Consider the following 27,855-nt stretch of genomic DNA (forward strand, 5'->3'; position numbering starts at 1 on the left):
TTTGATTAATGTCATTGTATAAAAAGAGGTTTAAATAAATACAAATCTTACAGACATACATGATTTGTATACATTTTATTTCTGTGGTAAGAGGACTTGAAATGACTCGAAACTAAAATGGTAGGACTTTGGACTCGACTTGAGACTTGTTGGCTTTGACTTTTGACTCGACTCGGGACTTGCCTCATCTTTGACTCGACTTGGGACTCGAGGGCAAAGACTTGAGACTTACTTGTGACTTGCATAACAATGACTTTGTCCCACCTCTGGTGGGTGGAATAGACAAGAAATGTGCAGTTTTCTACCATCTTGCTAATGTTGTGGCAAATTCATAGTTCTTTTTGGTTCAGGTCTCAAAGAAGTTTCTCAGAGTCGAGGTTCCAGGTCAGAAGAATTAACTTTATTGACAAGCAACAAAGTGAGAAGCCGGCTGGCCATCCGGACATCTAAAGTTACATTGGCCAGTGTTCATGTCTTATACTTTTTTCTTATCGCTAGGTGCCCAATGGGCACCCTCATATCTATCTCTTCTTCTCTGTCACGCCTGGTGACCTTAAAACAGTTAGACATGTCTTCTCTATTGGTCAAACCTCACATAATGGTGCTTTGTTTCATACAGTATTTTGACACTTTGCATTTCTTATGCATACTGGGTACTTTTCCATTCTCTCATCCTTTTCAGACCTATTTTTTCATGCTTGTCATTTTCATTGCATCATACTTAGACATGAATCAAGGGGAAATTCTCCAACATAGGCTGTTTGTAGCGCACGTACCCTTCGGCGTAACTTGACGTGCACCTCTCCAAAAATGTAACAACGCGTCAACTCTACACGGACGCAAGCGCTGTGATTGGTCTGCTAGGACCGCTCCCTCGGGTTTCACATGCTCCCTCTGCGCGTCAACGCGGACAAGGACGCAGAAGTATAAATGAAAACCAACACGTTGCCTACAGCGTAGAGGCTCCGGCGTAGTTTCGACGCAGAAGTATAATGAGGCCTTAAGTCTCAACGAACGCTAATCCGCCTGTATCCGTGTAGCCTATCCATTTAATGTTGTTTACTTAATCATATTCGGCTGCTGTGACATTACTGCCATTCCATGTATATTTATGTCATTCGTTGTCAAGGCCTATTTATACTTCTCGAACTCACGCCGTAGCTATGTCGTAGGCTGTGTGTAGCGCGCGTACCCTTCGGCGTAACCTGACCTGACGTGCACCTCTACAAAAATGTAACAACGCGTCAACTCTACGTGGACGCAAGCGCTGTGATTGGTCTGTTAGGACCGCTCCCTCAGGTTTCACATGCTCCCTCTGCATGTGTAATGCAACGCGGACAACGACGCAGAAGTATAAATGAAAACCAATGCGTTGCCTACAGCGTAGAAGCTCCGGCGTAGGTCCGACGCAGAAGTATAAATCAGTACCAATGCACGTTGTATCTCAGGTCGCGCACATGCACTCAGTTTACATCTCGGTTTGACGGCACATGCAGCAGTAGCCATGCTCGCATGCACAGCTCGTGTATAGCGTTAGCCCACACACATCCATTCCCATTTATTCAAGTATTTCATCATCGAGATTGTTGTGTTTTATTTTTTACCTTTATTCGTCAGTAATTTTTAAGCTTTAAGCTTTATTCATATTGTTCTTGTGTTTTATGTTTATATCCATATTCATATCTGTATTTTGTAGAACCACACATCTATGCACATTTAATAAAACAACGATTTGGAGAGAGACATCATTGTTCTGACCGGACAACCTGTAGCCTTCAGACAAACCTGAACTAGCAATTAGGGTGAATACTCACAAGATTTTTCAAAAATGCTTAAACTGTTGTATTGGCATTTTCTTACAAGACTTGCTATCTGACAAAAGTCACACTTTATGTTTTTATATGAATTGTTGTTTAGTTAATTTTGGCGTTATTTGTGTTTTTGATAGTTTTGACTGCCTCACTGGTGAACTGTGGTGTTAAAAATAAAGGACAAAAAATTACTATTTATTCACAGTTTACATTTATGTTTGTATTTAGAATAAAATTCCTTGTAAGAGCCAAAAGTCACATTTCTTTATATAGATGTGGAATAAATAATTGTGTGCATCAAGCAATCAATTTCGTATTGACGATGATGTCATTTACGGCAATGACGGTTGGTTTTTCTTGTGATAAAATGTTGGAGCGATACAGTTTTTTGACCGTGTAACATTTCCAGTTAATTTTGTTATTAAACTTTACTGAACGGAAGTTGCTGGACTACGGTATGTTATTCAAGTTCAAATCACACTCATCTAAAGATGAAGAAGCAACAAAAATGAATATCTAGACGGATTGCTATTCCTATTTCTTGTTAAATCAGCTATATAATTAAGTTCTGTATTACTGCTGTATTGATCTTATGGCGACAGAAGTAAATCACAGCAGCAGCTGCAGAAAACAGCAGAACAGCAACAACTATTCCTGCTACAGCTCCTGAAGACACACCTGAACCTGGAACAGCTACAGACAGACAGGCAGGCAGACAGACAGACAGACAGACAGACAGACAGACAATGTTACATGTCACCGACTGATAATACACTCAGTATTTAACAATATCTTTGACTCATATTTACACCTTTCTACCTTATACATACACCTTCCTGGTCATCAGTAGTGTGATATTGATTTAACTTATAAATGGCACCTTATAAAAACAATATTCACAGGAAAACTGCATTTTTCAAGTTAATAACTTTAGTCAAAGTGTCAGTGAGTCAAAGTTCGCTTTTTTAAACTGTCCATACCCATCAGTTATTGGGTTGATTTAAAAATATTGAACTTTTTTATTTATTTATTATTAGTCAAAAAGAATTATACACTCACCAATAACAGAAACACTGAATCTCTTCACTCTAGTGATGCTGAAGCTGCTGCTGTTGATGATGATGATCAGTAGTTTATATTCTCCAGAGTCTGTGTTTCTGGTGTTTGTGATGGTCAGAGATCCAGTCTGATGATCCAGCTTCAGTCTGTCTCTGAATCTCTCTTTACACTGAACATCTGTACAGATCTCACTCTGATTTCCAGTGATTTCAGCGATGACAATGTCATAAAAATGCCACATAATTAAATCATGTGTGTTTTTTATTACACTAGGATCTAAAGTAAGAGATTCTCCTTCCTTCACTGTCTTTCTATTCACTTCATCTCGTTCAGCAGCAGAAACACCTGAAACACAAACCAACAGATGATTCAATTTCTAGATGAAAACAACAAACGCTACAACATGAGAGAACTGTGATCACATTTACATTTATTCATTTAGCAGACGCTTTTATCCAAAGCAACTTACAAATGAGAACAATAGAAGCAGTTAAACTAACAGTAGGACAACAATTATGCAAGTGCTATGACGCTTCTCAGTTTAATCTAACGCAGTAAAAAAAAAAAAAAAAAATTATTATTATTATAGAACAGAATAGAATAGTAGAGAAAGTGTGGTAACACTTTAAAATACGGATCCTTCGTTAATGAATAACTACACAGGAACAAATGAGTAACACAATATTAACAATCTAGTAACTACAGTTAACTAACAAGTAACTCTGATTAACGAATTAGTAAGTAATAGCACACAGATTTAAGTGGTAGTTCACTATTAACTAATCAATAACTACTATTTTTTAATACTTCCCAGAGAACTACTGATTTTTTTACAGATTTAAGTGGTAGTTCACTAATAACTAATCAATAACTACAATTTTTTAATACTTCCCAGAGAAATAATGAAAAAAATTCACAATTCATGCAAAACTTAATAACTAATGCAGGAAAAATTACTAGCACTAGATTAACATTACTGCTAGATACTGTACACTAATTATCAATATGTAGTAGCGTAGCAGACTTATGATTTGGGAAAGCTGTCAATAATTAGCCTATGCACTGCTGTCTTTTAGAGAACTATTCATAAACTAAATAATTTTTAAGAATTGTTTTTATAAATGCACTTGTCTGGAACACTTACCCTGTGGCCGATTTTCCGGCATTCCTCTGGACTGGCTTTGAATAACTAGACTCATCATGGTGAGTACTGGAACATACTGAGTCATCAGCCATCCAAATACCAGTTATTTTATTATTTAACCTACCTCTCAAAATTGTTTTTATGTATGTCTCTTTGTTCATATGTATATATATATATATATATATATATATATATATATATATATATATAAATATGTGTGTGTATATATATCCTGTGAATGATTAGATGACTCTACCCTTTCGGGTTGGCTCTTCATTAGTAACTACAGCATGGAATCATGATAACTAGTAATGACTCAAGTGTTAATGCATACTTTTATAGGACTTACAAATTATTTGGATCCGTATTCTAAAGTGAAGATCATGTTAACTAACTAGTAATGACTCAAGTGTTACTACATACCCCTATAGGAACTACTAATTATTTGGATCCGTATTCTAAAGTGAAGATCATGTTAACTAACTAGTAATGACTCAAGTGTTACTACATACCCCTATTTGGATCCGTATTCTAAAGTGAAGATCATGTTAACTAACTAGTAATGACTCAAGTGTTACTACATACCTCTATAGGAACTACTAATTATTTGGATCCGTATTCTAAAGTGAAGATCATGTTAACTAACTAGTAATGACTCAAGTGTTACTACATACCCCTATTTGGATCCGTATTCTTAAGTGAAGATCATGTTAACTAACTAGTAATGACTCAAGTGTCTCAAATGACTCAAGCTATAATAAAATAACTGGTATTTGGATGGCTGATGACTCAGTATGTTCCAGTACTCACCATGATGAGTCTAGTTATTCAAAGCCAGTCCAGAGGAATGCCGGAAAATCGGCCACAGGGTAAGTGTTCCAGACAAGTGCATTTATAAAAACAATTCTTAAAAATTATTTAGTTTATGAATAGTTCTCTAAAAGACAGCAGTGCATAGGCTAATTATTGACAGCTTTCCCAAATCATAAGTCTGCTACGCTATTACATATTTATAATTAGTGTACAGTATCTAGCAGTAATGTTAATCTAGTGCTAGTAATTTGTCCTGCATTAGTTATTAATTAGTTTTGCATGAATTGTGAATTTTTTTCATTATTTCTCTGGGAAGTATTGAAAAATAGTAGTTATTGATTAGTTATTAGTGAACTACCACTTAAATCTGTAAAAAAATTCAGTAGTTCTCTGTGAAGTATTAAAAAATAGTAGTTATTGATTAGTTAATAGTGAACTACCACTTAAATCTGTGTGCTATTACTTACTAATTCGTTAATCAGAGTTACTTGTTAGTTAATTGTAGTTACTAGATTGTTAATATTGTGTTACTCATTTGTTCCTGTGTAGTTATTCATTAACGAAGGATCCGTATTTTAAAGTGTTACCGAAAGTGTTAGTATTACTGGATAAAGTACTGTCGAAAAAGAAGCGTCTTCAGACATTTTTTTTAAATTGGCTATGGACTCAGCAGCTCTGGTTGACTTAGGCAGATCATTCCACCAGCAGGGAACAGTCTGTTACAAGACAGAAGGGTCAGACACATGGATGCAGGTACTGATAGTTTATTGAACAACCAGATGGGTGATCGGCAGTGCAGATGAAGGTAAGTGGGTGAGTAGAATATCCAGATGACACAGACTTGAATGACTCAGTTCGTTTTCTTGTAGCTGGAGATCGGATGGAGACACAGCGGAATGAAACAGACTCGGGAGAACACACTGGAGACGAGGAACAATGATGGAGACTTGGTGAGACAACAAGGAGACAGGTAAACAGCATAGGAGTCCTAGAGGTAAGCACAGCATTAGCGTCTTGATGCAAACAATACCGGACAATGACTGAGAGTGAGATCGGGGTTTAAGTGCTGGAGGTGACTGTTGGATGATGACGTGCAGGTGCGTGTAATCAGTATTCAGGAGAGGGAGTGCGCTGTGATTGAGTGAGGGTGGAGTCTGGCGTGATTGTGACAGTCATGGTAAAGGTCCGAGAAATATATTTTGTGCCTCTTTGAGATGGCACCACAAGACGTTGTTTGCTTGCAGAGCACAAGTTTCTGGATGGCACATAAGTCCGAAGTAATGAGTTTAAGTAACAGGGAGCAGAGCCAGTGGTTGTTCTGTAGGCAAATGTCAGTGACTTGAATTTGATGCGAGCGGCAACTGGCAACCAGTGAAATTTTGTGAGGAGAGGAGTGACATGTGCTCTCTTTGGCTCGTTAAAGACCACTCTAGCTGCGGCATTCTGGATCAGTTGCAGAGGTCTGACCGTGCAAGCTGGAAGACCAGCCAGGAGAGTGTTACAATAGTCCAGTCTGGATAAAACTAGTGCTTGGTCAAGGAGTTGTGTAGCTCTGATAGGAAGGGCCTGATCCTCCTAATGTTGTACAAGGCAAATCTACATGATCGGGCAGTTCTAGCAGTGTGTCTGTGAAGTTCAATTGATCATCAATCACCACACTAAGGTTCCTGGCTGACCTTGATGGAGTTATGGATGACAAGTCTAGCTGAATGGTGAAGTTGTGATGAAGTGTTGGGTTGGCCGGGACCACGAGTAGCTCTGTCTTCGCAAGGTTTAGTTGAAGGTGATGGTCCTTCATCCAGCCAGAAATGTCTGTCAGGTAGGCCGAGATACGATCAGCTACCGTCGGATCGTCAGGCTGGAATGAGAGGTACAGTTGTGTGTCATCAGCGTAGCAGTGATAGGAAAAGCCATGTTTCTGAATCACAGATCCTAGTGATGTCATGTAGATGGAGAAGAGATGTGGTCCCAGCACTGAGCCCTGAGGCACTCCAGTAGCTAGATGTTGGGTCTTAGACACCCCTCCACGATATCCTAAAGGACCTACCTGAGAGGTAAGACTTGAACCATTGGAGTGCGTTTCCCGAGATGCCCTTCATCTTTAGGATTGACAGGAGGATCTGGTGGTTAACTGTCAAAAGCAGCAGACAGATCCAGCAGGATGAGAACTGAGGATTTGGAAGCTGCTCTTGCCAGTCTCAGAGCTTCAACTACTGAGAGCAGGGCCGTCTCAGTTGAGTGTCCGCTTTTGAAACCAGACTGGTTGTTCTCCAAGAGGTTGTTCTGTGTAAGGAAGGAAGAGATCTGGTTGAAAACAACTCGTTCAAGTGTTTTCGCGACGAATGGAAGAGGAGATACCAGTCCGTAATTTTCCAGATGTGCTGGATTTAGAGTGGGTTTCTTAAGCAGTGGGGCTACACGAGCCTCCTTAAATGCTGTGGGAAAAGTACCAGCGTGATGAGAGGTGTTTATTATGTGTGTGAGTGCGGGTACAACTGAGGATGAAATGGCTTGAAGTAGGTTAGTGGGAATAGGATCAAGCGGACAGTTGGTAGAGCGATTGGAAAGGAGGAGATTGGAGACTTCTGCCTCTGAAAGTAGTGAGAAGGAGGGTAGAATGTGTGTGTTAGCTGGTAAAATGTGTGTGTCAATTTGTGGATTGGTAAATTGGCTGCTGATGGTGGTTGTTTTATTTATAAAGAATGTAGCAAAATCGTCAGCTGTTAGTGTTGATGAAGGAGGAGGAGGGTTGAGAAGAGAGGAGAAGGTTTTGAAAAGCATGCGAGAGTCTGAAGAATTGTTAATTTTGTTGTGATAGTAAGTCACTTTAGCAGTAGAGATATTAGCAGAGAAGGAAGAGAGGAGGGATTGATAAAGACCAAGGTCAGTATGATCTTTCGATTTGCGCCACTTCCTCTCTGCACCCCAGAGTTTAGAACAATGTTCGCAGAGAACCAGGGGGTAGAGGGTGTGGCGTGGGCTGGCCTGGAGGAAAGGGGGCAGAAGTTGTCCAAGCAGGATGTTAAAGTGGAGAAAAGATTATTAGTTGCACTGTTAGTATAGTGTTAAAAGCTGATCAGGTGGAGGAAGTGTGGATGAGACCAGCGAGGATAGGCGAGAGGGTGAGAGTGAGCGTAGGTTTCGCCGAAAGGTGACCTGTGTAATCACGAATGCAATTGCATAAACCCTTTCTTAAAGGTACAATATGTAAGAATTTTGCATTGAAATATCCCATAATCTCAAGGCCAGTGTTATATATTTTGTTAAGTTGATTACTTACAATATCCCAAATGTTTCAAACTATTAACTATTATATATATAATATGTATGTTATATATTTTGTTAAGTTGATTACTTACAATATCCCAAATGTTTCAAACTATCAAACTATTAAATCGTGAGAAAATTGCGATTTTAACCAAGGAAACGGGGCATTAGAGCATTGGGGAGCTGGGAGTCGCCAGTCAATTGCGTCATATCCGCGTTACTCTCGGTTTCCGCTCGTACTGCGTGGAGTCCTGGACAAATGCGGAAGTTGTAGTTGTAGCATCTATCAAGCATTGTCTATGCTATCAAGCAACAAACGTTAGCTTTTTTCTTGCGGTCGAGTCAGGAAGGAAGAAGACAGGGATCGGCGTGACTGGGACTCGTACTTTATTAAAATAAAGCAAAACAAACAAAAGTCGTGCACAACGCGCATTCACCGTGGCAACCGCGACGGCACAAAACAGTTCAAAAATGAGAGCTCGGATCCACCGGTTTTCTTTCTCTGCATCCAATTTTCCCTTCAGTCTCTCTCTGGTTCCAGCGCACGGCTTATAAGCGGTCTCTCCACGCGGATCACAGCAATAAGACACAGGTGTTCGTCATTTGCACTTACTTGCGGCTCGTCTCTTCTCTCTCCCATTACAGACTGCGCTGAACCACGCCCCCCTCGCCACAAAAAGCATGTCATTATAAAAATAGAACTTAGCCTCATCCATGAACATGATTTTTCGATTCCCGTCTGACTGATTTACATCCACGGTGGAGTTTAAAACGACAGTTCCCATCATTCCACGCTCCTTTACATCGTCATCAAGCTACGCCGTTGTTGTTGTTTGGAATGTAGCGCCCTCTAGAGGCCAAAAATTCTTGCATATTGTAGCTTTAACTTTCAATCTGAAAATAAACAATTTGTTTTGTACTCAAACCCATTTTATATATTTTATATAAAATCATAATTTAAACAGATAATAACAGAAGCTGATCAGAGATTGTGTGATTAAACACTGTCGACTCCCTATGAGCTCAACTGCAGATTCCTATGAAAAAATTAACTGTTAAAACTAACAACTTGTCAGTGGAAAAACTGTACAAGATCTGAATACTGTAAGAATTATAACTGTGAAAAAAAATTACGAAAATAACTGAATATTATTGGGGGGTAAAATAAGGCAAACTAACAATATAGTTTAAACATATACTGTATAAACTGCATTTAAACATTCACTAACTCACCATGAACAGAAACATTGAAGATATGTCCACTAATCCTGCTGCTGCTGATGATCTTCAGTTCATAAACTCCAGAGTCTGTTGTGTTGATATTTCTGATGGTCAGAGATCCAGTCTGATGATCCAGCTTCAGTCTGTCTCTGAATCTCTCAGTGCCTTCATTACACTGAACATCTGTACAGGTCTGGTTGAGATCTCCATTGATTTGAGCGATGCGGATGTCATTAAAATACCATTTAATATCTTCTTGTTGGTTTGTTTGAACACCAGTGTATAAAGTGACTGAATCTCCCTCCATCACTGACACTTCTTCTGATCCAACACCGAAAACACCTGGAGAAGAAATTAACATTTTTTACTACAATATATATTTTAATCTTGCGGTTTGAATCTCCCACATAAATAGTGTTTAGCTACATTACATTTTAATTGGGCAGAAGATTTTCTCACATTACATTTCAAGTTACATTTGATCAGCTGATGTAAAATACATCAATTAAGGCTCTCAAAATCAACACTTTAAAGTATGCAATTTATTTGGTCAGTTTAACTCGTTAGAAATATTTTAACGCAATAATTGCAACATCTGTTTTTTTCCTGGCATCCTTTGTCTAGCGTTACATATGACAATGCTATAATTCATTTAAGCATGCTAAGATTAAAAAAAAAAAAACTAAACACAAATATGTACTGGCACATCTGTGAAGCGGCTCTCTATGGATACTGAGGCTTTTTAAGGGTCGGGTGTGATGTCTGACCCGGTTTGTTCACTGGCTTCCATGGCTGCAATATATGATGTGTTTTCCACCAACTGGCAACCCGAGGTGTCTAAATACTATTGGGTAAATTGGTAACAGGCAGAATCTCACAGACCAAAACATAAACAGACATTCTGACACAGAACCCACATTTCAAAGAAGAATAAATGGCTGTTGCATTATTATTATTAGCAAAACTGTGACCAGCATGTTTTCTATACATATCTGCAAGCATATCACAGTACTTTTATTCTTTAGTAGCCTATAGTATAGTATTACATACAGCTGGTGCTCTTCGGTCAATTTTTATTTGATTTTTTTTCTTCATCGGAATGGTACGAAACTTGGTAAGGTTTTGGCACTTGCTATGAAGTGAAAAAAAAAATCATGGACATGATTCAAACAGGTTAAATGGTACTGAAAAAAATACTCACACTTGTGCTCTGTCTGTAAGAATTGAGAAATTAGGAAATGCCAGACAGTCTGGCTGAAGAGCGACCAGACCCTGAGAGAGGACAAAAGACCTCTCTGGAAATTAGCATTTAAACTCACCATTTGTGAGGCAAAGTCTCACCTCTACATCTCTCCCCCTCTTCCCCACTCCCCCTCTCTCATGCTGAGACCACATGTAAAACACCCAAGAAAATGTAGAGTTTAATGTGAATGATTATCACAGAGTATTTTTCATGTTTGGTATCATTTAAAATGTGACTGGTACAAATGTCTCATTTCCAAATAAGTAAAACAGAAGGTAATAAGGTTTTAAGAGTTTAAAGATAACTGGCAGACAAAGAAAGATGATCTCCTGACAAATGGTCACACACCCCCAAAACGTGCGACCTCTGAATGCAAATTTCTTTTGTTATTACATGTTTCCTTGTGAAAGGTTTGTCTATATAATGAAATGCCCCAGAGAGTTCGGGACCTTTTCTGTAACTCAGATTCGCCCGTGAGGCTGAGAGAGAGATCTCTCAGCCTCATGTATTTCTTAAAGTCACTTTTCTTAAAGTTAAAATCAAAATATACTTTGCCTCGAGAAAAGACAGTAACACGTAGAGACCTTCCGCGCTGGTCGGATGCCGGCTTTGGGCCGATCGAGGGCGAGCTCCTTGTGGGAAATGAATGGGAGACACATTCCATCTAATGAAACCTTTACTGCAGCCAAACAAAATCTTACTGTAAGCAAATTTGTTGAGAAATCAAGCTAAAATTTGGAAAACAAATTGTTTAGATTTATGGATTTGGTTTTCTCACAGTTTTAGAGTATAACATGTTTTTGAAAATATATATTTCATATAAAAATTGAAAATAGTATTTTTGCACATTTTTCATAACAATAAATGTTCAAAATAAAAAACAGTTAACTTAAAAAACAAATTCACTTCAGCAATAATCGTTGTCTTTAAAAAGAGATCAAACTTAAGTCTGTGCTCTTAATCATTCAAGATTTACGACAGTTAATTTGGAAATTGAATTTTCAGGTCTATGCGTTAAGTGAATAAATGCATGGATTATAAATACAGCGTAAATGTAATTTAGTACTGTGAAATCCCCTAAAAATACAAAATATACTAAAATAAACTACATTCATTTCATAAAATAAAAAAAAATTATAATAATTTTTGACTGACACGCAAAGAGCACCAGAGAACAATAAAAGTAAAAATCCCCTCAGCGTTTTACCCCTCAGCGTAGGGGGCGTTTTACCCCACAAGCTATGAGTTTTTAAAAAAATGTTTAATTATTAAAATATAATTATATTCCTTATAAATAATACATGATCTCAAACTACAGACTTCACTATTCATCTATCATACATCACTGCGATATCCTGCAGAACAATATTCTCTTAAACACTTATTTACTAATATCTGAAAATTATAGCATTTACCATGTAATCCTCTTCTCTTCAAATGTGTCGCTGGTGTCAGCTTCTCCATAGAGATTTGTATATCCCCGTTATCAACGTAGTGCATAGCAACAGTAAAAATGTATCTTGACTACTTTTAGTGGTTATTTTGGGAAAAACAGGTGGGGGGCGTTTTACCCCACTCTACCCTATCTTGATGGTAGACCTATACAGAAGAGGCAAAAAAGTGTTTGTTCACAGCCTCTTTGTATTAATTCAAGACATTGTGATGTATGTTTCAAAAACTGACCACTGAGATGAACCTGTCTTGCAAAGTGCACAGTGCCAGAAAACATTTCTGAAATAACAGAAATACATAAATAAACAAATAATGAATGAAAAAAAAAACAAAAAAAAAAAAAAAAAAAAACCACATTTCCACTGCCCTGGTTACATCTAACCTATGTAACCGTAGGCGCTGTTTTCACACTCTACCAAAGCTAACGTAACCATAATAGGCTACTACTGCAGTCACAGAAAACACAGGGAGAGATGTAACAAGTTCTTACCATTGTCGAGTAAAATCAGTATCACCAAGAGCGAATTAAAGCTATATGGGGAGGCTGCAGACTTGGAGCCGGTAGATCTACGACCCATGGCAGTTTTACGTCAGCAGTTTTACGTCAGCAGTTTTTACGTCAGCAGTTTTACGCCCCTGCTGTTCCAGAAGCACACATTAACAACAGTCCCGTTCATACACTTTGCCCAAGTTTGTGTTTTTTGTTAATTTAAATATAAACGTTACAGTGTAGGTCTGCACTATGGATTAAAATATCTGTAGATATTCAGTTGGGCTTCACTCAGCCTACAGATGACTGTTTGTATTATTCAGCCTACAGAAGACTATTTTTGTGAATTAAAAAATTAATAATGCACACATGTGGATCAGATGACAAGTAATGATATATGACCTACTGTAGAATATTTATATATGACCTGCTGTAGAATAGTTCATTGTATTGAATATAGAATAGTCACTGTAATTATATGGATCCTCGATTAAATATCTGCTGTACTATTTACTATTGGTCATCATACAGCTACAAAACAGTGTCCTACATAGCATTTTATGAACAAACACAATTTATCCCTTTTCTAAAATTCCGAGGGCCATTTAGAAGAAATAAACAATATTGTTGTTCACAAAAACATTATTTATCAACACCATTTGTGAATTATGATGACTCCTGTAGATGACTTCCCTATGGCTTGCCACTCTTCTTTAACTGTTTTTCTATCCTCCAGTCAAAGTGCTTCTGCTCACTGATAAAAAACATTTCAATATTGAAAAAAAATTTAAAAGGACATCCATGGTGAATTTGATCTTGTCAAATTCACACGCAGCAGGACTCACTGTTACATTTTGAAGAAAATTCCTTAATCCTTATTTTTTTTTTATCACAGTTGCTTTGGTACATTTCTCCGATCACTACTGAAATTCTCATAACTACTTTTGAACAAATTGCCAATGCTTTGGTAAATTCATGCAATTGATTATGAATTGCCTTGCTGCTTCCTAATTTATCAATTCATTATTTCCATTAGTGCAATTCTAAATACACCTCTGCAATTCATCAATTCAGGACACATTTACAAAATAAAGTCTAATAGAAATGTATTGAAAACATGCTTGACAGTTTATGACAACTCAACCATTTTGCATTTAATGACTTATGCTAGGAACTAATGCCTAGCCCTAGATGTTTTGAGTACTATGACAATTCAACAGAGAAATAGTATAAAAGGCCTATATTTTGATCAACATGACATAAAGTGTTGATAATGTAGGAAACAGCAGACAGTTGTACATTATCAATTCTTGCATGAATGTACCGAAGCATTTGCAATTTGTATAAAGTATAAAAGAATGAGAAATTGCTTTTATGATGTGCACAAGTGACAAGATGATGTGATTTCAGTTGTGATCTGAGAAATGCACCAAAGCAACTGAGATAAACTATAAGACTTATTGAGTCACAGACCACATAAAAGAAAGTGTTACGAGAACACAAACTGCCTTTTTAATTTGAGTTACATAGGCTATCTGTGTAATAAAAAAATTAAACATAAAAAAAATGTAAAAAGGACATCCATGGTGAATTTGATATTGTCACAGTGTGTGTGGGTGTGCTGTCCAGAATTGATGTCAGGTGAGTGTGGATTGCATCAATTTGCTCCTGATCTTCAAAGTACAACGGCACAGGCAACTTGTTGGTGGAACACTTTTGGAAAAAGTGTCAAGACACTTTTCTTTTGGCCAGTGATTCTAAAAATAATATAAAGTATAGGCTAAGTTCCTAATCCGACATACAATGAGGGCTGTGTTAACAGTAAAACGTCCGTTATTTAACGAATTTTCTAATATAAAAAATGCTTTTTGACAGAAAAAAAAACAAAACAAGCAAGAACAAAATTTATGTCAATTTTCATTTTACAATGTTCTTCTCTCTGTGTGCGCGCGTCGTGTTTGTGAGAGAGCTCGCGCAGCACTGATACAATACTTTTTAATCCTAAGTAACTAACGCGCTAGTTTTCATACAAAATAAATATGTAACATAATTAGGTAGGCCTACTTTAGTTATAATTAACACAATAACGTAACACATAGGCCTACGTTTCTCAACACTGAGAATGAATGAACAAACGCCTGTTTCTCCAGACTCGCGCTTATCAGTAGGCTAATCCACAAAGCACTTTCATAATCACTAAGCCATAGCGATTTCAAGATTTATATTTCAGGATTACTTGGGCATTTTATTATTTGCATGACTGAATGATGTCTTCCTCTTTTCTGAGTGACCATGAATAACTTAACGGAGTATTTTAAGATAATCCATGCGATCTGTGTGATCATCGAATTCATAAGATTAAGAAAACTCAACAATCAACTTTCCACATCGACAGCAGGCCGTTTACCTTCAGGAGAAGTAGGCTACTGTACTGTCAGGGGCGGCTGGCCAATAGAGTGCGCTAGGGCGCCAGTGGGCGGGAGTGGAAGGGGGATGGAGCGGGAATCTTTATTGGTGTCGATTTTCAGTCTCTTTTTAATGATAGGCCCTATGCATCTGTCAATCATCCCTCACAGTAAATTTGAAATCCGGAAATCAACACCAATAGAGTTAATTTCAACACTTTAAAAGTGTATATGGGAACACTTTCAAAAGTGTTGCCTCTCGCAACACCGACACAGTGTTACAATATGAACACTAAGAGAGTAAAATATTAACACCAATGCAGAGAACAACAACACTGTTACAGAGCTGGGTGCAGTTAAAATTCTACACTGTTCTGGTGTTGACCTAACACTTAAAAAAAAATGGAAATCACAATCTTCTCAACCTTATAGGAGTCAAATATTACACCATCCTGGTATTGATAAAACACATTTTTACAAATAAAAACACTAAGGGAGTTACCAGTTTTTCTTATAAGTGTTCTGCATCTGCCACTTTAAAGAACTGTAAAATAAACTCTTTGAAATAAACACACTCTATTACTCTTTCAAACCTTTATTTCAAAACAATCAAGAAAGTTAAATTGTAACCTCAGTCTGGGATCATAGTAGAATTCTGTTCATTGTAAAGTTAAAAATAAAGGCAAAATGCAAGCAGTTGTTTTAACAAACTAGTTTTTTATTAACTAACAAGCCCCTTTACATCATAGGTTAACTTTTAAAATAAATGATGAAGGCACAATATAGGCATTTCTGTCACCAGAATTATATAAAAGCTGCTTATTCAAATGGTCTGTAATACCTCAAGTCCTGTACATGTCAGTGAATGTAAGCTCTGTGTCAGTGAAGTTGATTCAGTACCTTCGACTTTGCAACGGTACAGCAGTGCTTGAGTCAACAACAGGGGCGATTCTAGGATTTTCATTTTAGGGGAGCTCAGCCCCCAATCAGGGTATGATTTAAAAAAAATTAAAAAAATTAGTTTATGGTCTAATGCGCATTATTTACTATATTTTATAATCACTGAGGTACCAAATGCGAGGTATTTAGGGGGGTTCGGGGGCATGCTCCCCCGAGAAAATTTTGATTTCTCTGATCTACATGTGCATTTTAAGATGTTTTGAAGGCCAAAAAAATTGGATGACAAAAGCTTTAAAACCATGTGTGGGCAGCTGTTTATTTTCCACACTTCATCAGCATCACACTCTTCTTCTCTTTGTTTTTATCTTGCTCTGTCTTTTCCCCTCCTAAAGCTGAGCTTTGACTGATTTAGGCTTGTCATTTTTGTCTGTCAGTGAAGAAAGTAAACATAGGGTCAACTGATAGGTTGATTTATGAATCATTTTCTCAGACAAAGCTACCATAAGCTAGGTAACTAAGTTTATTAAATTCATTCACAATATGTACACATTCATTATTGATCTAGGCCTAATATATGGCCGTAGACCGGGCTTTATAAACAAAGAGGTCATAAATTTGAGGTTGTTATGGGGTTAAACATTTTTATTTCTCTGATATGTGCATTTCAAGACGTTTGAAGGCCAAAAAAGGATAAGAAATAGATTTAAAACCTGCTCTCTCCTCATCTCCATCACTGTCTTTTTCTCTCAGTCTCCTGATCTTGCCCTGTCTCTTCCCCTCCTAAAGCTGAACTTTTTTAATTTACTGAAGGCTACAAATTGTATTATATTAATTCTCAACATGTACACATGCACTATTAATCTTGTGCCTATGAAAACGGCTTTGTTAATGTTTCTTGTCCCCTCACAATGACATAATTACACGTTATATAGGCCTATTTTCAGCTCAAAATGGCAAAATTAGACAAAAGTTTATTAGTTTTCTAATTATTTTTGTCATTCGTTTAACATTTATGACCTAAAAAACTGTCAAATATAAAATGTTTAGTTTAGCTACTTACATCTTAACTCGCACTTGACCGTAAACTGAAGCGTCAGTCGTGCTGCTAAAATTCCATGTAAAATTCGCGCTCAGCAGCTTCTGTGAACATAAAGCCCGCCTACTTTGATTTGATTGGTCATCTCAAATATTCTGACACTGACGAGAAGTGAAAGACCAATGAGGCTCAGATGAACAAACACGCACACACACGCGCGTGCCTCTGTTTCTGACCTGCAATGAAGAACATTATTTAACCTTGTCAAAGACAAAAAAAAATAATATATATATATATTTAGAATAACTACATTTCTTACTCCAAGTTTTAGGGGTGCTGAGCTCCTTTTTAGGGGTGCTGAAGGGGCTAGTCTCGCCCATGTTCAACAATATTCAGCAGATGAAAAACCATTGCAGAATATGAGTGGATCAGTTGTGTCCAGTTGCTAACAGTAAAGTTCAGTGCATAGTTGTTTCACAGAGAAGGAAAGGCTGTGCAGATCCAACTTTCTTGAAAAATCCTGGAGTGCTGGTTCCCTAGACAACACAAAACCAGACCAATTATAATCAATACAATTTGTGTTTTATAAATACAGCAAGTTTATGGTGGAAAAAGTTCAACCAACTTCCGTGACTCAAACAAGAAACTATTTTGGTAAGATTAAGACTTGAATTTACTGATTTCCAAGTAAATTAAAGACTTTATTCATCCAAAAATTTGTATTCTGTCATTAATTATTCACCCTTATGTTGTTCCAAACCAGTAAGAGTTTTGCTCATCTTCGGACCACTTAATGAAGTTATTTTTAATGAAATCTAAGAGATTTCTGTCCCTTGATCGACAGCCTATTCAATTACCACTTCCAAAGCCACGGAAAGGTATAAAGAAAATCACAAGTAATCCATGTGACTCCAGTGGTTTGACCTCAATTTGACGACTTTTTTTACGCCAATTTTAACTCAACTTTATTTACAAAATATTAATCTTCAATGCACAATCACACAACAACATCTGCTCTCGCATTAACAACATGCACGTGTTGTAATTATCTCATGAACGCATGTTGGAAATGTATATTTTTATAAATTAAGTGGTAAATGTTTTTTGCTGCAAACACCTTAAGAAATCTCACTAAATAGTCAGCTGCCGGAAAAATCTTTGCTCCGTTGTTGTGGCTTTGTGATGTTGGGGGCAGGTGATGGGCAGATTTTTCTCAATCAGTTCAGTCTAAAACTAAACAGCAAGAAAACATATACCTGTCAAATCATGAAAAGGTTTGAAAACTCATTTTAAGTAAAAAAAAAACAATTTACTTTTGTAAAATAATTTGACTGGACAAATTCAAAATGAGTGATATGAAACACAGAAAATCTACCAAATAGCAACAAAGCTATGATTATTTTTTATGTTTGTGCCCATGATTCTCTCATACATGTATGTTATCTGTTAAATCTTACCATCACCAGGTTCTAGTCTGTACAGTCTTTAAACACCCAGCCTGCTACTCTTAGCTACTTGGTGCATCATAGAAATGCTCCTAGCAAACACAAATAGCAAAATCAATACATTTAAAGCATATCCAAACATCAACCAAAAGTAAATCTGATAAAATACATTTTGCATACATATTTAATCTGAAAGAATTACTTACCAATTTTAAGAAAATTGGTCCTCCAAATAAGGAAATAAAGTGACAATTTCACGTGCATTGTAGGTCCGCAGTTTGTGGAGTTGTTCTTCTGTTTTTCAGTTAACGTTAGGCTATACGTTAGGTGTGCTGGCAAACGAGAGTAAAAGATAGTTTGAGGATAAATACATAGGCTACTTTATGATATTTGCACATCACAAATATTATCATAAAACAATATAACATTATAAAACACGTATTGTAATTAAGTTAAAACACTTACTCTGTGGTTTCACTGTTAAAAGCAAACTCCGTGTCTGCACTGCGTCACGAGTCAAAGAAGATGGAGGGCCTAACGTTAGTCTGTGAGAAAGGTTTAAGCGCGCACATCACAGAAATATCGTTACAAAATAATATAATGCCATGAAATATATGTTGTAAATTAGGTAAAAACACTTACTTTCTATTGATACTCATTTTTACTTTTGTGCAAACGCTTTTGGCCTGTTTGCATTTGCTTCGCTGTCTGTCCACACGAACGAACCTCGCACTGTTGTTTTGAAAGGAACAGGAAGTCGTTTGTGCTATTCGTTGTTGTCGATTTTGAGGATTCTGATTGGCTTGCATGGCTTTATCCTTCTCCCTAGACTGCTGGCCATAGGTTTGGCATAGTTATGATGTTGCTCGACGGCGTATTTATGCGGGTTGATGTAAACGACAACTTTTTTTGAAACCGATGTTGTGTGCACAATGTTATTTTTGAAAATGGAGGGGGGGAAATATTTGTTTCTCTAAATACCCGGCTATGTGTAAATGTGGCCTTAATGATGTTACATGTCCTCCAATGGAATGTCATTGGGATCATGTGGTGGGTTATCAGCATCACCCTCACCCTCCTGAATGTCATTGGGGTCAGGTGGTGGGTTATCAGCATCATCCTGAATGACATTGGGGTCAGGTGGTGGGTTATCAGCATCATCCTCCTGTAAGAAACACAGATTTACAGAAGGTTAAAGTAATGAGAAGAAATTATGTTTCAGATACCAAAACACAAATACTACTACAGGTTTGTGTTTTATGTTCAGAGGTTTTCAGTTCCTTAATATTAAACACTGTCTATAAACTGCATCAAACTGTCATCTCCTGTACTTCATATTACAAAATTACGTATTACGATTTCAATATCACATCAAGAATGCTTAACTGTTGTATTGGCATTTTCTTACAAGACTTGCTATCTGACAAGAGTCGCACTTTATGTTTTTATATGAATTTCTTATTTAGTTAATTTTGGAGTTATTTGTGTTTTTGATAGGTTTGACTGCCTCACTGGTGAACTGTAGTGTTAAAAATAAAGGACAAAAAATTACTTTTCATTCACAGTTTACATTTATGTTTGTATACAGAAATTAATATTCCTTGTTAACTCAGCTATTTGTAATAATTACGTTCTGTTGTACTGGTGTATAGATCTTGTGGCGATAGTAAATCACAGCAGCAGCTGCAGAAAACAGCAGAATAACAACAACGATTCCTGCTACAGCAGCTGGAGACCGACCCGAACCTGGAACAGATGAATACATACAGTTGCTGTTACATACAGGTTGACTGATAATACACCCAGTGTTTAACAATATCTTTGACTCATATTTACACCTTTCTACCTTATACATACACCTTTCTGGTCATTAGTTGTATGATATTGATTTAACTTATAAATGGCACACTCTCTTGTTTTTAACAACAGCAGTTAAAATCACAATATTCACAGGAAAACTGCATTTTTCAAGTTAATAACTTTAGTCAAAGTGTCATTGAGTCAAAGTTTGCTTTTTTAAACTGTCCATACCCATCAGTTATTGGGTTGATTTAAAAATATTGAACTTTTTTTTTTTTTTTTCTCAAAAGAAAATGGATTTAATGGCTGAATTATACACTCACCAATGACAGTAAGGTTGAATCTCTTCACTCTAGTGATGTTGAAGCTGCTGTTGATGATGATGATCAGTAGTTTATATTCTCCAGAGTCTGTATTTCTGGTGTTTGTGATGGTCAGAGATCCAGTCTGATGATCCAGCTTCAGTCTGTCTCTGAATCTTCCATCACCATCTTCACACTGAACATCTGTACAGGTATAACCGAGATCTCCACTGATTTGAGCGATGAGAATGTCATTAAAATACCACGTCATCAAATCATTCGTGTTTTTTATTACACCAGGATCTAAAGTAACAGATTCTCCCTCCTTCACTGACTTTCTCTTCACTTCATCTCGTTCTGCAGCAGAAACACCTGAAACACAAACCAACAGATGATTAAAGTTCTAGATGAAAACAACATGAGACACAACATGAGAGAACGAATGAAATTGCATAAACCCTTCCTTAACTTTCGATCTGAAAAGAAACAATTAGTTTTGTACTCAAACCCATTTTATATATTTTATATAAAATCCTCATTTAAACAGATAATAACAGAAGCTGATCAGAGATGTGTGATTAAACACGTCATCTCCCTCTGAGCTCAACTGCAGCTTCCTATGAAAAAAACTGTTAAAACTAATAACTTGTCAATGGAAAAACTGTACGAGATCTGAATACTGTAAGAATAATAACTGAGAAAAAAAAGAAAAGAAAAGAAAATAACCGAATATCATTGGGGAAAAAATCTGGCAAATTAACAATATAGCTTAAACATATATAAACTGCATTTAAACATTCACTAACTCACCATGAACAGAAACACTGAAGATATGTCCACTAATGCTGCTACTGATGATCTTCAGTTCATAAACTCCAGTGTCTGTGTTTGTGATGTTCATGATGGTCAGAGATCCAGTCCGATTATCCAGCTTCAGTCTGTCTCTGAATCTCTCAGTGCCTTCATTACACTGAACATCTGTACAGGTCTTATTGAGATCTCCATTGATTTGAGCGATGCGAATGTCATTAAAATACCATTTAATATCTTCTTTTTGGATTATTTGAACACCAGTGTGTAAAGTGACTGAATCTCCCTCCAGCACTGACACATCTGATCCAACACCGAAAACACCTGGAGAAGAAATGTACAGTTTTTCTACAATATATTTTTAATCCTGGTGTTTGAATCTCCCACATAAATAGTGTTTACATTACACTTTATTAATTTGGCAGATGTTTTTATCCAAAGCGACTCACATTACATTCAAGCTACATTTGATCAGCTGATGTAAAATACATCAACTAGGGCTCTCAAAATCAACACTTTAAAGAATGCAATTTATTTCAGTTTAACTCGTAAAAAATATTTAACGCAGTTAACACAGCATCTGTTTTTTTTTTCTTTCTGGCATCCTCTTTGACTATATCGTTACATTATATGATGATGCTATAATTCATATAAGTGCTATTAAACCATTTAAGCACGCTGCAGAAAAACCCAAATATGTAGGCCTACTTGCGCATCTGTGAAGCGTCTCTATATAAATAAACACCCGAAGTGTGCACAGAAAGTCACTTCAGATAGTGTGTCAGCACCACATTGAGTTCTCTTTAGCTCTTGAACAGGCAAAAACACACAAAATTATTTTAATAATAATAATAATAATAAATGCCCGTTATGATTTAAAAAGGACACGCAACAGGAACGAGTGCAGTTGACAATTGAAGGGGACAAGCTTTACACTAAGTTGAACAGCTAAAATATCTACATTTTAACATGCCTCTGGTCGTAGAGATGTTTAGATGGATACTGAGGCTTTTTAAGTTGGGTAGAATCTGTGATCTGTTACATTCAAAGTTTTAGCCTTTTTGTTACAAGAGGTTGACAAGGATTTAATATAGACCGTTCTTGTCTGTACTTGTGTTCTTGTGGACTTGTGAAACGTCATCAGTCGCTGCCCAAGTACTGTCCCAATACACAAGTTTGCATTTTGGCAAGAACGGTTAAAAATCCCGTAAGTGTTCTTGACACGCCCATTTTACCGAGGATGCAACGGTTGGTAACTTGTGTGAACTTGACGGTAGAAATATCTTGGCATTCGAGGAAGGAGAGGCAGGTCAATACAAGTCGTTTTCCTACAATTCCGTAAGCTATATTTCATCACTAAATTCACTTCTGAGAACATTTGATGCGAGAAATCAACTGTGTAGATTTCAAATATTGGCATTTTTACGAAAATTTATGGCGAATCGAAAATGTAATAACGAGAATAACCAAGAATAACGGCCAATAATAATGTCAATAATTCTCGTTATGTTTAGGTACTGCGTCTGTGCGGGGGTATTATTGCGCAATACCAGCAAGAACACATCGTCTCAAGCTGTCAGCAGCGTTCTGTGTGCTCGTCACCTTGTGAGTTCATTCTTCCAAGAACAACTAGCAAGAGCGTTCTCCCCAAGAACACAAGTCTTGCATTCTTGGTTTTGAGAAACACCCAGAATGCATTCAACCTCACACTTAGATCTACATAAGTAAAATGTATTATTATTATTATTATTATTATTATTATTATATAAAAATAGGTTTTAATTTAATTGAACAAGTATTTCACTTTCATTGGAATTAACAGTAGTCAAGTTTCAATTGTCAACTCTGAAACTTCCATAACAACACGTTGTAACTGTTAGAATCCTGACAGATAGCTTGACAACAACACATTCCATAACATATGTCATGTAATATTATGTTAAAATATGTTTAAGACTAAACTTAACTTGTGCCTCATGTCTCACTTTACCCCACCGCCACATTAAAAAAAAAAAAAAAAAAAAAAAAAGATCTCTCTAAGCAATTCAGGCTATCTTCAGCTAGAATCATCACATGGTTAGCCTATATGTTGGTAGTTCATCAACATGTATGATATAAGTTTTTCTACCTGAATCAATTTGCTTTGGCACAACAGTTGATTAAGTTTACAGCAAGAAAAGTTACTTTTACATGCAAAAATATATTTTTTTGTGAAAAAAAAAAAAAAAAAAAAAAAACATGCTTATTATTAGCCTACAGCACCCTGAGGTCGTCTCCTCCCAGGGTATGTGATACACGCTCCGAACCATTGATCGGAACAAAATGTTCGTAGGCTATAGGTTTCGAAGCTTCGATGAAGCAGTGTTTTGAAATTGCCATCACCACTCCGTTTTACCAGATTTTGTTTTTGTTTATTTTTCGCTCGAGCGATCGGGTCCAATGCCCTGGTTATCTAATTCTGTGATCCATCACAAATTTAACCCTAATACCTCAACACCTTTCACAGAAATCACCGGGAGTGAGATTGCAATAAATAAAGTTCTTACCATTTTCGAGTAAAATCAAGATCACCCAGAGCGAATTAAAGAGAAGCTTCATCTTACTTAGCAGCTTCACGTTTCCCCCATAACTTTTCCAGTCCAGTAAAGTTGGCAATACATTAACAGAACTTCCCGGATTATTAACTCGTGAGCTAGACGTTGTTTCTCAGGGCCGTGCACAGGGGGGTGGCCGCCCTCATCAGCTGAGGTGCCCCTCTCGCCACCCTCCAGAAAATTCCCATAAAAACGTTCTGTTATCACTCCGCTAAAGATCCACTGATTCCGCTAATCCGCTCCGTGTTTTCCTGCTCGCTCCGCAGCGTCACTCGTAGACAAGCATGTGCCCGCTCTCCGACGACAGTTTCAGAATAGAATGTTGTCCCATTCACAGGTCGATTACAAATTACAATCCACATTACAGACAGTAGTCGATCCACAAAATTAGTATTTTGGTAATATGTTTTTGTATTTCTGTCGCAAAATGTTTTGCTCCTGTTCTTCAAATAGTGCTAACAACTTGTGCAACATCCATGTTCTTGGAAGAAAAGCAAATGTGTTTCGTGCCGTTAGCCCCCTTGTAACCTACTATACTAAGGTACTATTCATTTAGATTAGAACACATTTAGATAATATATAGTATATTACCTTTTTATTATGTATAATGTTAATATGGTCTCATTAAAATATTATAAATATGATGTATGTTATAGATATATACTAGTAGGCCTATGTCAACTAAGGCAACTGATTATAATGGGAAATATATTTACAGGAGTTAAAGGTGCATTGCGCAACTTTTCATGTTAAAAATACCCGTTTTCTAACCCATACATGCTTAAACAATTGCCTGATGGGCTGACTGAGCCCTTCTCTGATCACTGCGATTGCCTCTATAATCCTGTACAGTAAAATAAATAAGAGGGATTCGGGTCGGAATCTGAGACTGGGCGTGACGTCATGCGCGTTCACGGCACGCTCATATGTCTGGCAGGTTTGTGTATGCGCCGACGCCGCCATTCTCCGTAGAAAATGGATTCTTAAGAGACCGGCTTGTAGTTCATTTCAAACACCAACGCAAACTCCACGTAAGATAAAAAAAAAGAGAACTTTTGTCTAGTGCAACCAAAAGGTCCAAATTGGAGTCAGACAGGCGTCGGGGTAAGACGAGAGTAAACATAGGGAAGGCTTTCAACAAATGGAGAGATCTCCGGTCTGCTCTAGGGCTCAAACGGGATCCTCAGTTGGCTTTTTTCTTGATAAAAAGGTAAGATATATCCCATTCTCTAATGTCTGATACGGCCAATAATGACAATAAATGACGATCCATAAAATGTGTAATGCTTTAGCGTAAGCTAGATAAATGTACAATCGGAATAGGTTTTACTAACTTACCATTGTCAGTGATCAGGTTCAGAATGATTGTGATATAAAATGCTGATATATAAGTTAGATACTTAGACACAAATTTTGAGCAAATTACTGCTTAATTACGATGTATTGCTATTGGAATATGCTACTTAGCTGATCAATAAAACAGGCTAAACCCCCGCAAATCTTCGGCGGATTAGCCTGTTTGGCTTTCATGGTAACGTCATAGTGCCACTTGATTGTTTATTACCTTGAGACATTTGGGTGTACTTTGTTGACCGACTGTGTATGGTATGGTATCATGATTACAATTTTGAGCTTTTACAAAGTTATAACTTATATTGTTCATGAACGTGTTTCCATAATAATAGTCATAAGTGGATACAGTAAACACATAACACAGTTCAACATGGAGATAGATGGGAATAAAAAACGAAGTTTTCTACTACCCCCATTTTTTCCCTCACACATAAGTGTGTTATTTACTCAATTGCCTTTCCTTTCACATATTTTAAATTACTTGCAGATTTAAAACTTTATTACCTCTGAAGACATTATGATTGTAAACAAAAGATTTGTGCGGCTGATGCTCCTTGGGTTATGACCAGCTCGAGCTCGTGCAAGCGTGCGTGTGCGTGTGGTCCGTGAGCGTGCACACCTCTGGTTGCAGTTTCGCTTGCCGCCAGAGGGGGCGTAGTTCTGCGAAAACTCAGACTCTCGCGCAATGCACCTTTAAAGTGGGAAAAACTGTCTGCTAAATATTCTATACATAATGATTTACCCTCTGGCTTTCTAGAACTTTGATTAAATGTTTGCAAGAATAGGCGTTGACTTTGCTCTTTCTCACTCTGTTCTTCTAATTTTGTGAAGGCATTGTTTTTTTTTTTTGTCTACAAAATCTGCCGACAACAGAAAATGTTATTTATTTATTTGTGATTTATTTATTAGTGTTATTTAGATTAGATCAGGTTAAATAATTTGATTGAACAAGAATTCTAATTTTCACTACTCTGAGTGTATGATTGCAGAACAATATATGTTTGAAAATTGATGGAGCAACAGATTTTGTGTGAAAATAAATCAGAAAGGTGGTTTGTTTAAAAATCGTATTAATGTATGAGGTGGCAAGGAGGTACACACGGGGTAAAACCAGCAAGGTAAAGACACAGTAGCCTATTGATAAAAATACTTAAGCTAAATTAATATGCTTTTAATAATGTCTAAGTCGATACTTGTTCAAACCAATCATTTTAGCAAAGTTTATAACATTTTTGGAGTTATTTTGATAAATTAAATAATAAATGTTTGATCAATAAATATAGGCTATCTGTCATAATTTTCATTTTTTATGATCATTTTAAAAATACAGAAACAAGATTCTTGAGATATTTGTATTTAAATTGCTACATAAGTCTAAAACATTAAAAATAAAAATAAAATAGTAGATTAAATTAGCACAGAATCAACTTTGATCAAGTCAATGATTAGCCAAATTTCCAAGTCCATCATCAAAAGCGTTTATGAAAAAAAGTGCTGAGCAGAATTTGTGCCATCGAGTGGGAAAATAGAGAATTAAGTCAAATGCGCATTTCTTCCCCGGTGTGACTTTATAACTGTTGTAACCTGTATATCATTTCAATATATACTTTAACTATATAATATTAAATTAAATGTCTATACTACTTCCATAGGATGAGGCAGCTCAGAGAGTGAGAGCCCACTGAGCATCAGACAGTTAAACTGGCATTGACATTGAATTATTTAATTGGAGGAGTAGGGTAGAGTGGGGGAAAACGCCCCCCTTAAGGAAAATGTGACATTACAGTGAAACAAAACATAAATGTGACTAGAATTGCCATCCCGGTTTTGAGTGACTATGGCAGGAGTTATTCACCAAATATTAAAATTGCTCAGCCTTCATAATTAATTAGTATTTCCACTGAAAATATTTTTGTACAAAGGGGGGGGGGGGGGGGGGGGGGTTTACCCCACAAGCTATGAGTTTTTTAAAATAATGTTTAATTTTTAAAATATAATTATATTCCTTATAAATAATATATGATCTCAAACTACAGTCTTCACTATTCATCTATCATACATCACTGCGATATCCTGTAGAACAATATTCTCTTAAACACTTATTTACTAATATCTGAAAATTATAGCATTTACCATGTAATCCTCTTCTCTTCAAATATGTCGCTGGTGTCAGCTTCTCCGTAGAGATTTGTATATCCCCGTTATCAACGTAGTGCATAGCAACAGTAAAAATGTATCTTGACTAGCCTACTTTTAGTGGTTATTTTGGGAAAAACAGGTGGGGGGCGTTTTACCCTAGGGGGGCGTTTTCCCCCACTCTACCCTAATTATAACAACATAAATTGATTTTGCACTAAATCCTAATTGAAATCTTATTGCCCATATAAAAGAGTTGTTTTTAATTTTCTATATTAAGATGATACTGCCTCATTCAAACTCCTTATAGTGCCCCCTTTTTTGGTTTAAGCCACTGCATGCCCCTCAAAATGTCTGTGCACGGCCCTGTTGTTTCTACACAAATAACACCTATTTTCAATCGTAGCAACGTAGACAAGTAGCTACAATCTAATTTTCCTCGAAACGAACTTTCCTTCGCAGTTGACAAATGCTGCGTTCCAGTACAAAATTGTCACAGCCCATCTTTTGTACAATTATACACTAAAAGGCCTTTTACTTGCTAAAAAAGTATAAACTATCAAGCAGACAACAG

General features: G+C 36.8%; 1 protein-coding gene and 1 long non-coding RNA gene across 5 annotated transcripts; both read right to left on the reverse strand.

Moving 5' to 3' along the window:
• Positions 1-27,855, reverse strand: LOC307169837 (uncharacterized protein). Of its 4 annotated transcripts, XM_079890672.1 has the most exons (6): positions 27,644-27,855; positions 23,745-23,890; positions 21,199-21,522; positions 20,410-20,760; positions 19,917-20,032; positions 18,929-19,451 (listed from the first exon to the last, which is right to left on the reverse strand). In XM_079890672.1, the coding sequence occupies exons 2-6, from the start codon at positions 23,794-23,796 to the stop codon at positions 19,299-19,301; spliced, it is 996 nt and encodes a 331-aa protein (XP_079746798.1). In that variant the 5' UTR covers positions 23,797-23,890; positions 27,644-27,855; the 3' UTR covers positions 18,929-19,298. The 4 variants fall into 4 exon arrangements, with proteins under 4 accessions (XP_079746800.1, XP_079746799.1, XP_079746798.1 ...); XM_079890671.1 differs by lacking the exon at positions 27,644-27,855 and having other exon boundaries at positions 23,745-23,911; XM_079890674.1 differs by lacking the exons at positions 18,929-19,451; positions 19,917-20,032; positions 20,410-20,760; positions 21,199-21,522; positions 27,644-27,855 and adding exons at positions 1-2,504; positions 2,871-3,215; positions 9,328-9,657 and having other exon boundaries at positions 23,745-23,899.
• On the reverse strand, positions 15,616-18,578 carry LOC307169895. The gene is made up of 4 exons (XR_013823226.1): positions 18,493-18,578; positions 18,299-18,378; positions 17,959-18,068; positions 15,616-17,377 (listed from the first exon to the last, which is right to left on the reverse strand). It is a non-coding gene; the product is annotated as an uncharacterized lncRNA (long non-coding RNA).

Source organism: Squalius cephalus (assembly GCF_949319135.1).
Source record: "Squalius cephalus genome assembly, chromosome: 13".
NCBI lineage: Eukaryota > Metazoa > Chordata > Actinopteri > Cypriniformes > Leuciscidae > Squalius > Squalius cephalus.